Raw genomic sequence first — 15,962 nt, forward strand, 5'->3', positions numbered from 1 at the left:
GATTATTCGAGACTTAGTTACCCCAAACTAGAAAATAGGATTATGGAAGTTCATCTGCTTAGGAGAGCTTGGCATGTGCTGGTGAAAGAATGGCAAGTCAGTGGGCACAGTCTGCTTTGAAGTGAAGACGCTCTCTCAGCCTGGGTGGAAAAGAAACAAGCAGTTCCATCCACTCACAAGGAGAGAAGAAATGTTTTCTCTGATCAAAATTATCCCATTAACAAGGGCCCTACAAATAAGAACTTCCTTAAACTGCATCTCTTAGCAAAAGTAAAGCCATGACATACAGCTCCCTTGAAATTAGCTAAGCCATGACAGGACGAGGGAGAGCTGTCTCCAGGCCAAGCCAACATCAGCAATAGGTTCCTTCTCAACCAAGCCCTTGCTCATGAAGTGGCCTGACCCCCAGCATCTGCCTATGCCTTTTCCTCCCAAACACCTTGCACAGACCACAACAATCCATCCGAGATGCAGCCTGGAGCTCCGCTCCCATGCCTGTGACCTCCAGAACACTTCTCTCTGCATTCTAGGAGAAATAAAGTCCTGAAGTTGCTTCAGGGTCACCAAAGGACACCAAAGAGGCTTCTCGCCTCTCAGTTTTCCCCTTTTCCACGCCAGATAGAACTTCCACGAACGCTCAGGTCTGGCTCCTGCTGGTCCCTCTGGCCTTCTCCAGCCTCCAGCAAAAAAAGGGCTGCCAGCAGAGTCTTGGCTTTTTCTGGGCTGTGGACAGCCTGAGGGCAGGCGAGTCAGAGGACTCACTTCTGATCTTTGGCTCTGTGAAGTGGAGAAGCTGAGAACTAGGATCTCTAAGCAGGAGGAGAGACCCAGCAGAGTGAGCTGGTTGTGGGTCATTCTCCTTGGCCTGGAACCTCTGTATGTGAAGCAGACAGCAGCTTCCTCATAGTTTTCCCAAGCAGAACTCGGGGTCTGGACCTCTGAATGGACATAATGAAGGGGTGGCCACCAACAATCACTTCTAAGAAGCAGGTTCTGACACCAAAATAGTGGCACAGATGGCAGGCTCTGAAGTTAACATCTTCTTAAGCCTGCCAGTGAAATCTGAGCCTAAAGATGTAAGTGGTCTCTGCACAGCCACCCAGCCCCATCAAGAATGCCATACTATCCAGAGCTTCACAGCGGCCACCTAAGTCAGCATCAGGAAAGGGGGCATGAAAAACAAATACCCTGAAAACCGTTAGAACCCGAATAGGCACCAGTTGAGACCTATGGCCTCTAGAAGCCTCATTGCCCTGTTCAGGGCAGGTGCCTCTGTCCGAGCAGGCCAAACAAAGGCAAACAGTGACAGTCTTTGGCTGTGCTGGGCCAGGGATCATAGGCCTGCCATATGTCAGAACCTCTCTCCCTTCTTTTACCCTCTTCTGGGCCCAGGAGTAGTTCAGATATATACATTGCTCCTGAGCCCTGCACACTGAAAGGTGAGAAATGTCGGCCTTCCTCAGCAGAAAGAATTCACCAAGGAAGTTTAGTCCTTCCGAGCCTAATTGGGCTTGGTCTTGTCAAGTGGACCCTACATAACTGATCGTTCTGGTAATAGGGAACACCCCCTCTTTGCTGTTTATTCTCTGTAGTGGATGCACTATGGCTCCCAAATAAATGCTGTAAGATGCAAACGGCAAAGAAGGGTACTACAAGCTCAACAAGACTTGTCTCACATCCACAATCCAAAGAGAATGAGCTGAAAGGTGGGGAGGAGTGGTCAACAGGACGGGGCACCAGCTGCCGGAGTACTTGGTCTCCTTCCAGCCCTCACACCTGGGAGATGCTGTTGGCCAGGCGGAACGACACTCTTTTTGCTCTTTCATTCTCCTGAAAGAAGAAAAAAATATTTGGCATCAGAATGTCCCAGTGTAGGGTTTATCAATGTGAGAAGGCCAACTGTCCAGACTGGGATTCCCCAGAGCCAAAGTGTTTTATTCCACCCCAGGAATGCAACAGCAAAACTCACTGAAGCCATTAAACACTGTGTGCCAAGTGCTGCAAACAATCGGAGATGGCTAGTCAGATCCTGGCACACAGTGGGCAGGCAATACATTTCAGTGGAATTAAATAGCACTGAATTGATGTTTCAGGTCTGCACAGGTGAGACCAGACAAAAGGTCAGATTAGATGTCTTTCCTGCAAGAAAACCTCTCCTTCCTTCTCTACACCAAGGGGCTGAAAAGACTCTCCCTTTCTCCCAAACCCAAGTTGAGATCAGGCATTGAGACCAGGTCCTTCTCTTCTTATGGACATCACAGTGTGGAATAACCAGCACTGAGCTGGGAGTCAGGAGGCCTGGTCCTGCTGCTAATTTTCTGGGTGACCCTGGGCAGGTACACCCATGTCTCAGGGTTCTGAACCTCAGTGGTCCTTGGAGCTGATGAGCCCTGCACTGCCTTGCCTTTGTCTTAGGCTAAGGAGTTGGAAGTGAGGGCTCATTGTCACCACTCTCTTGTGCCACCTGAGCAGCTTCACTTCAGGTTACTCTGTACATGCTGCATGGGTGCCCCCTGCCAGCCCAATCACCCACCCACCTGCCTGCCAGCTGGCAGCACCTCCTTACCATATGTCGCCGCCGCCTCTTGGGTTGGATGCCCTCCTGCATGCAGTGGGGCCATGGAAAGCCCTGGGGAGTGGAATACCCACTCTCACTAGACACCTCCTCAGAGTCTGAGTCCTCCTGCCTTGGCTGAGCAAACCGTTTCTCCGGGTAGATCTCCTTCAACCAGCCCTCAAAGAACACTTCCAGGCAGCGGCCTGCCTCTGCAACCTCTGAGTCGGGCTGAAGGGGGAGGAGAGCAGTGACGGTCTGGCCCCCTTCCACCAGCCCATCTCTTCCAGGCCCCTCAAGAGCTATACAGAGAGCGCAAAGCCTGGCTAGGTCTCCTGGATGTCTGGAACTTTACATTTTCTCCTCAGGGCCCAGGATAACCAGTTTAGTATCAGCTCTTAAAGCAGACGTGACCCTGACAGTTACCCACAGATGGCCAGTCACTAGCAGCCCCCATATTCCTCCTGAGTCCATGCTGAGGCCCAAATGTGGGAAAGAGCTTATAAACATTCACTACAGTAGGCCCCAGGAGGTCTGCTCCCAGTTCCTCATGGCAGCCCAGGCCCGAACCAGACACTTCTGTCCAGCCATGACAGTCTTGGGGTCACTGGAAATAGGGGAGAGGGAAAACAGGGAAGACATACATAATTGAACTTAGCACAGTTCCAGAACATGAGGCGGACGTCTGATACCACCTCCTCCGGGGTGGTGTAGTGAGCTGGGTCCTTCTTTTGCAGCTTCCTCCGGATGATCGACAGGTCCATGGGTCTCTTGATAATCTGGTAGTAATGCCGGGCCTTGCGGGAGGAGAGAAGGGGAAGCAAATAGGAAGAGAGAAGTAGAGGAAAAAGCGAAGGATAAGAAGGAAGGAGAGATAGAGAATGAGTTGGAATGGAAATAATAGAACATAAGACAAAGGCAGCAAGAAGAAATGTGTGGAGGGAAAAGACAAAGAGAGAGGGAAAAGGAGGAGTGGTTTACATGTCAAGTCAGGTCTGATGCAGCAGCAGCTGTTGGTTGGGGGGCTGTAGTGGCCATGGCTCCCGGGTCCCCTACGCCATGCACAAATTACTCCTGCTTCCAGTGGCCACGCTCTGAGCCCACCCTGGGCACCGCCATGATCTGCTCCAGGCCCAGGGCGCTCTGAGCAGAAAGTCCAGTAGCCGGCAGAAGTAGTGAGGCTTTCCTTACCAGCGGGCTGACAGGCTCGTGGAAGGGCAGGCTGAGGCTGTTGCAGCACAAGGACAGTACCAGCTTCTCACACTTCTGCAGAAAGCAGAGTTGGCAACCGTGTTACTTTGCTCTGGCCCCACCTCAGTAAGGACTAACGATAGCGACCCTGATGGCTCTGTCCCACAGGGTATGAGTCGCTATACTAAGGCACAGTTCAGCCTCCCAGGCCAGAGGAAAACAGCTGGCAGAAGAAAAATCGTAGTGAACCCCCATAGGCATAGCCCAAAAGAGAGGTATCCAGAGAGGCCTCTCACCCCCTCAGAAAAGACTCAGCTCCCATGGGCACAGGCAGGCTGCCCCAGAGACCCCTCCCTACCTTCTGGTCATATGCGCTCAGGCCAGGAGGGGCCCGCACTCCAGGCTGGTTATAGCGGGCGTTCTCGCAGTCGTACTCCATCTCAGGCTGGGTCAGGCTGCGGCACAAGGTACACACCCAATCTCCCCTGCAGAGGCAAGTGAGGCCAAGTTAGCCCTCAGCACATTGCCCAGAGCCCCCTCCCTTGTCCCACTACCCCAAGACAAGCTTGGGGGGTGGTGACATGAGAAACTGAGTCCCTAGCCCTGCCCTGTAGAGAATGGCTTCCTAGCCACAAGCTTGAAAGAAATTTAGTAACTCAGGATTTAGTGAATCCAGAAAACTAGGAGTTAGCAAGGGGCTGGGAGAGGGGTAGAGGGACAAATCTGGACAGGAGGAAGCTGGGAACAGAGGAGGAAGGGAAGCATCCACCTGCCTGTGTGCAGAAGACACACAGCTATAGCGCCACGAAGTCACAGACCTGTAATTCATGCAGGCCCAGAGAGGGGAGGAAGTCCACCTGAGAGAGCTCTGTGGGCCTGGCCTGGAATAATCTCCCTTGGAAGATCACCATGCTATCCAGGCCAGGGCCTGCGGTTGGCATGACTCACCCTGGGAAGCTGAGCAAGGCTGGCAAGTGGCAGGAAAGGTGGTACACTTTGGGGCAGCGGTCACAGCACAGCAACTCTCCCCCGTTGAGGCACACAGCACAGAAATCCTCATTCTCTATTGGTACTGGGGGTCCCTTCTTGGCTCCAGGGGTTCGAGGAATGAGCCTGTGTTCTTCAGGAGATGCACTCTCCACTTCTGGTGGCCGCTGCCCAGCCAGAGATGTGACAGTGACCTTTCTTCCCCCCAGGTTTGGGGCCTGGATGGCATCAGACAGGTGGTCCTGGCTGACCTTGGGGAAGAAGTGAATCTGAGCAGTCAGGGCACGGCACCAAGTTGTGGAGGGAGGGAGAGGAAAGATGACAAGCCCTGGGCACCGACTTATTCCAGGACCCCAAGACAGCCAAGCCCCAGGAACACCAGGACAGCTCACTCCTAGGGCGCACCTCACAGACCACTTGTAGCAGGGTACAAGGCCTGGCCAAGCTACAGCCCTACTCAGAGACTCAGAACAACGCCAGAGCCAGAATTCTCCCAGTAGCAGAGAGGAAAGAGAGGCTCCTAGGCTGGGCCAAGATTCAAGGAGAAGGCAGAGAAAAGTGGTACCTTAATGGACATGCTGGAGGACTCAGTACCACATTCAATGATCAGCAGGAAGCTCCCATCCTGCTCATTCTTCTGTGGCTTCAGCTTGAACACAGGCATCTCTCCTGAGGAGGCAGCACAGATCTTGAGCCGCTCCAGTCGCACATAGGGAATCTTGGGCTCACTATTGAAGGGTCTAGGGCAAGAACAACATCCCTGGGTCTCGGTGGGAGCCTCCTCTGGCCCCAACCTCTAAGTCAGGCTCATCCATGATCCCACGACTGAATTGCTGCTCAAGATCTCCTCAGTTCAACCCTCTACAGGCCCCTATTCCACCGGGCTACCAGCTCTGCCTGGCCAGGTCCTGCCAGCCCCTGGGAGCCCTCTGATCAAAGAAGGGGGGTCCCCGAAGAGGGAAAACCGCACACAGACTGTATGCCTCACAGCGCAGGAACCAGGACATCCTCCCACAACCATCCCGGACGCCCAACCACACACCCGACTCCAGGGTCTGGGGGTTGAAGAAGACAGCTGCAGGCAAACGTCTGCTTCTAGTTAAGTCATCAAGGATGCTCACTTCCTGTGCCAACCTCCCAGGACATGAGGTTGGAGGGTGAGAGAGGGAGGGTGGGCCAGCATCTGTTACCTGATGCTCTGGTTCCCTTCTGTACCCAGGCCTAGGGCTCCTTGTTCAAAATTCTCACACTCTAAGGCAAAAGACAAACAAATACACTTATGATAACACACCCTGTCACCCACACCTTCTACTCATATCTGCTACTCACGCTTTGGCCACACACCTGTCACACCATTGTTACCAACATTGTAATCACTCACAGTGGTGACAACCCTACCACATCTCCCCTTCCTGAGGGGGGAGGAAGGCCACTTTCTTTTAAAAAGATAAACACAGGTAACACTCAGAGGCTGCCTGGGGGTGAGGGTTCGGTCAGGTGCCAAGGGGCCAGCTTCTCACCTCCAAAATGAGCTCAGGAATCACTTGTTCCCCATACATACACTGGTGTCACCTGCTCTTAGGAGTCATTCTGTCCAACCCCTGCCTTTTCAGCCAAGTGCTGGGATTTCAGCACAGCCTGAGAATCCAGCTCACCCTCCAGGGGCAAGAGGCTCCCAGGAACCCTCCCCTGAGAAGTGCAGTCTGTGTAGATGGGCAGGGAGCAGTGTGGGGAAAGAGGAAGACACTAGCATTTACTGAGCGCCCACTCAGCACCAGGCACTGTCCTGAGCACTTTCCATGGGCAAGCAGGGTTCAAAAATTTAAGTGCTTAAAATTCGGGGTCACATTATTGTGTAGTTAAGAAGAACCAGTGTGAGGAAAAAAATAGAAAGATTGTTTCATTTTCATCTATTAAGTACGTAGGAAATAGACTGATCATTACACACTAAACATTTATGAATCGTACCCTGAAATAAGGCGGCCCCCAATGCTCACTAGGCAGTTGCTAACTTCCCAACTCCCTCATTTTCTCCAGAAGGAAGGAGCCTTAGCCTAGCCGCATTTGAGAAGGAGTGTGGGTAGCTGAGAAGAGAATCAGAGCCAACCTCCACCAGTCCAAATTCCCTTTACTATGAGGCACAAATCTACATTAATGCCAGGTGCAAGGCAAATTCTTGTTACTACAGAGTAAGTCATCAAATGATTTCACTGTAGTTATTTGTCCCAATAGCCTATGAAGTAGCTATGATTAGCCCCATTTACAGAGAAAGAAACTAACTCAGAAAGGTTAGGTATCTTGCCCAGGTTCAAACATAAAGAGATAGAGCAGGTCTGCTAACCTAGATCTATCACACTCCAAAGTCAGACATGCTCTTTCCCCTAAAATATTTTGCCAAGGCTAGCCCATCTGGGATGTGCTCTTCCTGTTTCCCCCACCTATAACCCAGACCCCCAAAATTTTGCATGGGGAATTTTACAAGGAGGCTGATTTCTGGCCATGCCTGGATCAGTCATGGCCACAGTGAGGGAAACAGAACAGGCATCAATAAATCAGTTCTGGGTGGAGAAGTGAATGTAGCCAAGAGAAACACTGCTCCCTCAGGCTCAGAGCAGCTCTGCTGACCTCTGTCTCACGGCAGTGCCGAGCCCATCTGCTCAAATGTGTGGTCAGCATGAAAGGCAGGCTGCTGAGTCTCACCTTTTGGGCTCTGGTACTGCTGCAGGGCCACGGATTTGTTGACCACTGGGACCAGTGCAGGTTTTTTCACAGAGAGGTTAATTGGCTCCTCCAGTTCTGAGGGGATAGCCAAATCCTTGGAAGTGTCCGGACCAGGGGCTGTGGGGCCTTGTCCCAGAGAGTCAGTGAAGCGGGTAGAATCCTCACTTTCCATCTTTCAAAAGTGAAAGGCCAACAAGAATCAAAGAAATCAGACGTTTTTCCTGTCGGTGGTCACAGAGCTGTTAAGCTAAGGCCAGAATAAGGCCTTCAGGGGCTACCCTTTTGCCCAGCGATGAGCAGAGGAAGTTGAATGGCATTTCCCCAAGACCTACCTTATACAAGGCATTCCCCAGGGAGGGCTCAGCCCCATCCCCAGGGCACAGGCTCCCTGCAGTTCGGCCAGAGCCAGGACTGCAGCTGGATCCGGTTTCCGACTGCATGTTAGAAGCCGGAGGCACGCTCTGCAGAGGACAAGTTGCCAGGCTTGGTACAGTGTGGGTGGGACCAGACATCAGGTTGGGCCCAGTCTGAGAGTGATCACTTGCCAGGCTTGTGATGGCCTGGGAGGGATCACTCATCAGGTTGGGCATGGAGTGGGGTGTGCCACACACAAGGCTGGGCATGGTCGGCAGGTGACTGGCTCTCAGGCTGGGCACAGCCTGGTTCTGACCGCCCACCAGGCTGGACACGGTTGGTGGGGGGCCACTCAGCAGGCTTGGTACCACCTGGGGTGGGGCAGCTGTCAGGCTGCTCGCACTCTGGATCTGTGGCTCTAAGGTCCTCGCCAGCCTGGTAGATGACAGTTCCATCTCCAGTGTGTTGGAGAAGCCCATGATGCTCACAGAAGTGGAGTGCTGCAGGAGCAAAGACAGGGGACAGTCAGGCTGTTAGCTAGGAATGGTGGGAGGGAGAGAACAGATGCAGCCCACGAGAGTTCCATGCTCAGATCTCACTCTGCCTCAGAGTCTGGTAGCTGCAGGGAACTCAGACAGCACATGAAGTCCTATTTCCATTCCCCTACACCAAGGAGGCTGGTGGGCTATGACACAGAGAGGCAGGCACGGCTGAGGACACTGGTGTGCATGCATGTGTGCATGTGTGTGTGTATGTGTGTGTGTGAGAGAGAGACAGACTGACAGACGAAGAGAGGGAGAGAGAGAGGGACAGCCTACCACCTGACCTGAGGGTAGTACACACTCACATGTACACACACACACTATCAGCCACATCCCTCACCCCCTTTCCAGTACCTAAGCAAAGGGTCAGACTGTAGGACTACCCTCCCACTTCACATTCCCCTCTGACTACAGCACTAGTGGCCTCTCTTCCCTTCTGGGCGTCCTACAGGATAGTTTCTGCTACATAAAAATGGGAGGAAGTTCAGAGGCTCAAACCCTGACCTGCTGCAGACATTCTCTGAGATAATGCCAAGGCTTGGGGAGCCCCAGTCAGTCCTGGGTAACCTGGGTCAAACTCCAGAGCCTTCTCACAGCCTTGTTCAGATCAACTCCAGCACCACCAGCAACAGATTGAAGACTCTGACCAAGAGATGTGAAGGTCTTTTCTAGCCCTGCTATACCTGCCAAAGACATTCTAAACCAGAGGCAGAGAACATCAGAGCAGCTAAATCTTATTATGGACAATCTGGACAATCATTGGATGAGGCAATAATATTCCAACCCCTATAATTCCTTTCTCATTTCTAACTGCTTGGTGACCTAGGCAGAAGAGACTTAAAAGCTTGATAAAAAGAAGTTAAAGACATAGGTACTGCACTGAATCCATTTCAGTTTTTCAGGTTGGAGAAAGAGGTTTGATGGAGGGGAGATGGTGGGAAGACTGGTTCTAAATGCAACCTTGAGGAATTTAAAAGTTTGATATCCTTGCCTTTTTGTTAAGACAAAAGATATAATAATTTGACATCTTTTGAAAATCGAAGGGGAAACAAGAGCAAATGTCTCTAAGTTTCCAAAATCAGTGTCATAAATCTGTCATTCTTTTTCCCATGAATAAGACATTCAGATTTCCACAGGAAAAGAAATACTTCAAATACCCTCTCAAGTTTCCATATTAAGTTAGTAAAGCTAATTAACAGTGAAGAAAAGACTGTCCTCACCTCAGTGAATGTCACCCTAGTCACCCAGTTCTTCAAGATGAATCCTAGGAGGAAGACATCAGTGGAGCATCCTTCCTCCCTCACCCAAGCTAATACCAGACCTCATCAATTCCACCCCTTAAACATCTCTCAAATATTCCCACTATTCCTCTCTGCTGCTGGTGTCCTAGCCTGGGTTACACATTCATATTTTTCCAGACTATAGTAGTGGTCTCCTCAGTGGAGAAACAGTTTCAAAACACAAATCTGACCACATCAGTCCTCTGCATAAAACTGTACTGTGCTCCACTGAGAAAATGCTCAATAAGGAAGGCTCCTAAGGCCTTGATGACTTCTTCCTTGTCCTGCTTTGCAGCCACAGTCCATACAACAGCTCTCTCCTCATTCTCTGAACTCCAGCCACTCAGACAATTTTTCAGTTCCTGAAACATGCCAACCTCTCTCTTGAGACAGACTGCTTCTTCTGCATGGAACATTCTCCTAGCCCTGCCCCTGTTCCACCCACCTTCTGAATTCAGCTCACCCGTGAATTTTCGCTCTAACCCAGACCAGCTCCCACCTTTTATGCTCTCATAACTCCTGGACCTTATTCTCATAGCCCAATCTGTGATACCATTTGGTTAATATCTATTTCTCCTACTAAACTGTAAACTCCATTAGAGTGTGGATTTTGTCTGTTTTGCTTATCCACTGTATTTCTAGACACAAGAGCAGTGCTTGGCTGAATACATGAATTAATGAGCTATTCGCTAAGCTCAAAACGGATTAAAGACCTAAATGTAAGGCCAGAAACTATCAAACTCTTAGAGGAAAACATAGGCAGAACACTCTATGACATAAATCACAGCAAGATCCTTTTTGACCCACCTCCTAGAGAAATGGAAATAAAGACAAAAATAAACAAATGGGACCTAATGAAACTTAAAAGCTTTTGCACAGCAAAGGAAACCATAAACAAGAGCAAAAGACAACCCTCAGAATGGGAGAAAATATTTGCAAATGAAACAACTGACAAAGGATTAATCTCCAAACTTTACAAGCAGCTCATGCAGCTCAATAACAAAAAAACAAACAACCCAATCCAAAAATGGGCAGAAGATATAAATAGACATTTCTCCAAAGAAGATATACAGATTGCCAACAAACACATGAAAGGATGCTCAACATCACTAATCATTAGAGAAATGCAAATCAAAACTACAATGAGATATTATCTTACACTGGTCAGAATGGCCATCATCAAAAAATCTAGAAACAATAAATGCTGGAGAGGGTGTGGAGAAAAGGGAACACTCTTGCACTGCTGGTGGGAATGTGAATTGGTACAGCCACTATGGAGAACAGTATGGAGGTTCCTTAAAAAACTACAAATAGAACTACCATATGACCCAGCAATCCCACTACTGGGCATATACCCTGAGAAAACCATAATTCAAAAAGAGTCATGTACCACAATGTTCATTGCAGCTCTATTTACAATAGCCAGGAGATGGAAGCAACCTAAGTGTCCATCATCGGATGAATGGATAAAGAAGATGTGGCACATATATACAATGGAATATTACTCAGCCATAAAAAGAAACGAAACTGAGCTATTTGTAATGAGGTGGATAGACCTAGAGTCTGTCATACAGAGTGAAGTAAGTCAGAAAGAGAAAGACAAATACCGTATGCTAACACATATATATGGAATTTAAGAAAAAAAAATGTCATGAAGAACCCAGGGATAAAACAGGAATAAAGACACAGACCTACTTGAGAATGGACTTGAGGATATGGGGAGGGGGAAGGGTAAGCTGTGACAAAGTCAGAGAGAGGCATGGACATATATACAGTACCAAACGTAAGGTAGATAGATAGTGGGAAGCAGCCGCAGAGCACAGGGAGATCAGCTTGGTGCTTTGTGACCGCCTGGAGGGGTGGGATAGGGAGGGTGGGAGGGAGGGAGACGCAAGAGGGAAGGGTGGTGGGAACAGATGTATATGTATGACTGATTCACTTTGTTATAAAGCAGAAACTAATAATAAAAAAGATTTTTTTAAGTAAAAAAAATATAAATAAATAAATAATAAAAAAAATAAAAAGAGACGAAATTGAGATATTTGTAGTGAGGTGGATGGACCTAGAGTCTGTCATAGAGTGAAGTACGTCAGAAAGAGAAAGATAAATACCTTATGCTAACACATATATATGGAATCTAAGAAAAAAAAATGTCATGAAGAACCTAGGGGTAAGACAGGAATAAAGACACAGACCTACTAGAGAATGGACTTGAGGATATGGGGAGGGGGAAGGGTAAGCTGTGACAAAGTGAGAGAGTGGAATGGACATATATACACTTCCAAATGTAAAATAGCTAGTGGGAAGCAGCTGCATAGCACAGGGAGATCAGCTTGGTGCTTTGTGACCACCTAGAGGGGTGGGATAGGGAGGGTGGAAGGGAGGGAGACAGAAGAGGGAAGAGATATGGGAACATATGTATATGTATAACTGATTCACTTTGTTATAAAGCAGAAACTAACACACCATTGTAAAGCAATTGAATAGCAGCTTAGTTCTGCTAACAACTAAGTCTATGAGTTTCTCTAAAATAATGCCTATTTTTAAAAAATATTTATTTATTTATTTTTGGCTGTGTTGGGTCTTCATTGCTGTGCGCGGGCTTTCTCTAGTTGCAGCAAGCGGGGGCTACTCTTTGTTGCGGTGCGCGGGCTCCTCATTGCAGTGGCTTCTCTTTGTTGCGGTGTGTGGGCTTCTCATTGCGGTGGCTTCTCGTTTCGGATCACGGGCTCTAGGCACGTGGGCTTCAGTAGTTGTGGCACGCGGGCTCTAGAACACAGGCTCAGTAGTTGTAGCGCACAGGGTCAGCTGCTCAGCGGCATGTGTGGTCCTCCGGGACCAGGGCTGGAACCCGTGTCCCCTGCATTGGCAGGCGGACTCCCAACCACTGCGCCACCAGGGAAGTACCTGTCTATTTTTATATAGCTAAAATTTATTGAGAATTTATTATACACAAGGCAATTTGCTAAGTGTTTTACATATATTTCCTCACTTAATCCTCACAACAAACATTAAAGGGTTGTGAAGGTTAAAAGAAATAATCCATGTAAACATTTAGAGCAATGTCTGGCAGTAGGTACTCAATAAATCCCAGCTGCTGTTGCTGCTATTATTGTTATTATTATTATTGTCATAGCCCTAATTTTACACCTGAGAAAAAATGAAGCTCAGAAAGGCATCTGAAGTTTTTTATGTTATTGAAAACATAATTTTATAAATCTCCATTTCTCTTTGTTTGTGGTCATGAACTTGCATCCAGGGACCTTACTAAAGTCACTTTGGGATTTTCTGTGCATACAAATCATGTCGCCTATGACTACTGAGTTTTATTTCTCCCTTTGCTTACATTTGGTTTTCTTGCCTTACTCCACTAGCTAAGACCTCCAGTATGAGGTTGAATAGAAGTAGTGACAGTAGCCATCCTACTCTCATTCCTAATCTCAGGGGGATCCTTTCACTATTCACCACTAAGTATGATATGTGACATAGGATTTTTATAGATTTAGAATCCAGATCTCTGGCACCAAAGCCACACTCTCCATTCTGGTGTGCTTGCCTCTGCCCCTCTCTGTGCTCACCCCCTTCCCTGATCTCTCCCACATTCTGTTCTTCCATCTCTTTGTCCTCCCTTCACCTGCTCTTTGTCTCTCTTGACCTTTTCTCTCTTCTTCTCCTCTTTTTCTTTCTTCTCATCTCTTTTTCTTCTCGCCCAACACTTTTCCCTTATTATTTGTTTAACTGCTTTAGTCAAGCTTATATTTTCTATTCTTAATTTTCAGTTTTAAAAGTAGATGAGCTAAATACCCTTTATTTCTCCAAAGAAAAGTTTGCTTTTTATATGTTTCTTGGTATTTCAATGGTCTTCAATAAAAAGTCTTCAATTTGCTGTATAGTCTAAGTCCCAAGATAAGAAAGGTGAGGAGAAAGAGCAATGGGGGGGAATGCTCAAACCAAATGGGATAAAGTAGGCATAGAGCCCAGCTTAAAGGACTGAGGCCAGAGGCCAAGGGCTATCTCAGACATGCCCTGGCCTGCATCCCTTGGCATCCTCTTGTTGTCCTGGTAATGCACTAACATAGCTCTCTAATATTCTGTATTTCCTTATCTTTGGATAAGAATAACAAATGATCATTGCATTCCCTTTTGTAATATAGGACTGTCTAATCCTTTGAGCTGGACTCTTTCACCTTTTCCCTATCTGACATGTATATTTAATGCAGTCATCTCATCTACATAGATGACTCTCAGTGAGGTCCTTGGTGCTAAGCATTAAGAGCACCAAAATCCCTCTGGGACCATTCTGAGTAATAATGGTCAGATGCTGTATGTCACAAGATATGCACAAGATTAAATCCCCAAACACAAAACTTTCCAGATTAGGGGTAGAGATCACATTTGTATGATACCGACTCCCCTTTCCTGATCACTTATTGCACATCATGAAATGTGAGTTAATATAATGATAGAGAAGAGGGGGCATGCAGATTGAGCCATGGAAGAATCGTAGAAACTCTGTTGCAGCTTATTTTGAGCTGCGCCTGCTGGACCTGCTCCCACAACACCTAGCAGACGGCATGAGGTCGGTAACATGTCCTAAGATACTGAAGACTAGACTGGTCTCTTTCCTGTCCATATCTACAGCCAATCTCAAGGAGGCCAAGGCTATCAGTAAGTGGTGTAAAGCTCTGGTAACAGTAACAAGAACCTGGGAAACATCTATAGGGAAATTCTGAGAAAGGACTCAGAGAGAGTGATATGAGGAAGCCGGCCCCAGTCCCATATCTATAGGCTATGCAAATACAGTGGCATTTCTGGAACCTATTATGCTGTGTGTTAGTTATTTTTGATACTTCATCTGGCTCTCTGGAGTGAAGAGCTACAAAATACTAAAACAAAAGGTCCTTATTTCATGTACAGGAAGAAAGAGAGGAGTTGAGACCCTCCATCCTACCCTGCTACAAGGTGAGTAGAGGCAAGGGGAGGGCCAACTTTCAGGGCCAGGAAAGCAGGCTGAGTCTCTAGGGCCTGGAAGGAAGAGTCTTCTTGAGAACATACTAGGGTTGGAGAAGGACTTGGGAATGTGACCAAGTTTCTGACATTTGGCACCTCACACACAGGAGGAGCTCTTATGTCAATGGAGATGCTGCCACCTGCCCTCTCCAACACCCAGGATTGTTCAGAGGTCAAATGAGAGAAGGTGAAAGGGTATGGCCAGCTGGAAAGTCTGTATAGGGCAATCACTGACACCGCCAAGCTTAACTGGCACCTTGACTTCATCTTCACATATAAAACCTTCAGATTTCATGAGGGAAAATAAGTATTTTGAGGTTTGCAAGTAAAAATAAACTATTTTCTAGTTCAGGGAGGAAGAAAAGTCAAAAATGCAAAAAACATACTCTGGTAATCAGCTCAGGTCATCTTTGACGTATGAAGGGAGCTCCCTCTTACCTCCAAGACCTAGTATCTCCTTACTTGCCCCTAATTTTCTCTCCTCCCAAATTGTATGTCCCTGTCCTTTTGTTCTCCTTGTCTCTTATCTCTTTATCTCTGTCTCTTTATCTCTCTTTGCCACCTGCCTGACCTGTGACCTGTCTGAATTGTATGACTTTCAACCTCTTCTCCTAGTCACCTATGTAGTCCTTTACCCATCTAATCCTGTTGATCTGTGCTCTGTTACCTGCTGCCTTTCCTCTCCCCATTCTCACCACCCAGATCTTTTTCTGGAGTTCAATGTGCCTATATTGCCATTCTGATGATTGCCACAAGATGTTGTCAAAATTCAGAGAAAACATTGTTCTTTCATTTTAACAGGAAGGGAAATTGAGACACAGAGTGATTACCCAAATTTTCCAAGCTTATAAAGGAATCCAAGACTGGGCTCAGACTTAGAAATCCGCTTGCTGGTCTTGATTTTGTGCCATTAGGTAGAAAGCTAGTGCCCTATTATGATGTGATTAAGAAGTCAATAAACAGACACTTGCTGCACATACCCTGAGTTTAATACAAATTTCAGGTTGTTACAGAAAGATAATATTGCTGGGATAAAGTAGCACAGATAGGATGGTGTTCCACAGAAGTCAATTTTCCAGATATCTGAAACATCTCTTTCGATGACAAAATGCAGTTAGCTTTAAAATATTATTTTGGGGCTTCCCTGGTGGCACAGTGGTTGGGGGTCCACCTGCCGATGCAGGGGGCGCGGGTTCGTGCCCCGGTCTGGGAGGGTCCCACATGCCGTGAAGCGGCTGGGCCCGTGAGCCATGGCCGCTGAGCCTGCACGTCCAGAGCCTGTGCTCCGCAACGGGAGAGGCCACAACAGTGAGAGGCCCATGT

At 47.9% G+C, this 15,962-nt stretch overlaps 1 protein-coding gene across 1 annotated transcript in view; it reads right to left on the bottom strand.

The window, feature by feature from the left end:
• Positions 1-1,770: 1,770 nt before the first annotated feature.
• Positions 1,771-15,962, bottom strand: part of TRIM66 (tripartite motif containing 66) — a gene marked incomplete at its 3' end in the record, with an annotated part of 46,089 nt that continues 31,897 nt past the window's right edge. The window contains 10 exon segments of the mRNA XM_079709172.1: positions 1,771-1,830; positions 2,567-2,785; positions 3,199-3,351; positions 3,746-3,820; positions 4,104-4,230; positions 4,694-4,983; positions 5,298-5,472; positions 5,923-5,983; positions 7,433-7,625; positions 7,786-8,307. Of these exon segments, the coding sequence (XP_079565298.1) occupies positions 1,771-1,830; positions 2,567-2,785; positions 3,199-3,351; positions 3,746-3,820; positions 4,104-4,230; positions 4,694-4,983; positions 5,298-5,472; positions 5,923-5,983; positions 7,433-7,625; positions 7,786-8,307 (1,875 nt within the window).

The sequence above is a fragment of the Hyperoodon ampullatus genome (genome assembly GCF_949752795.1).
Source record: "Hyperoodon ampullatus genome assembly, chromosome: 7".
Taxonomy (NCBI): domain Eukaryota; kingdom Metazoa; phylum Chordata; class Mammalia; order Artiodactyla; family Ziphiidae; genus Hyperoodon; species Hyperoodon ampullatus.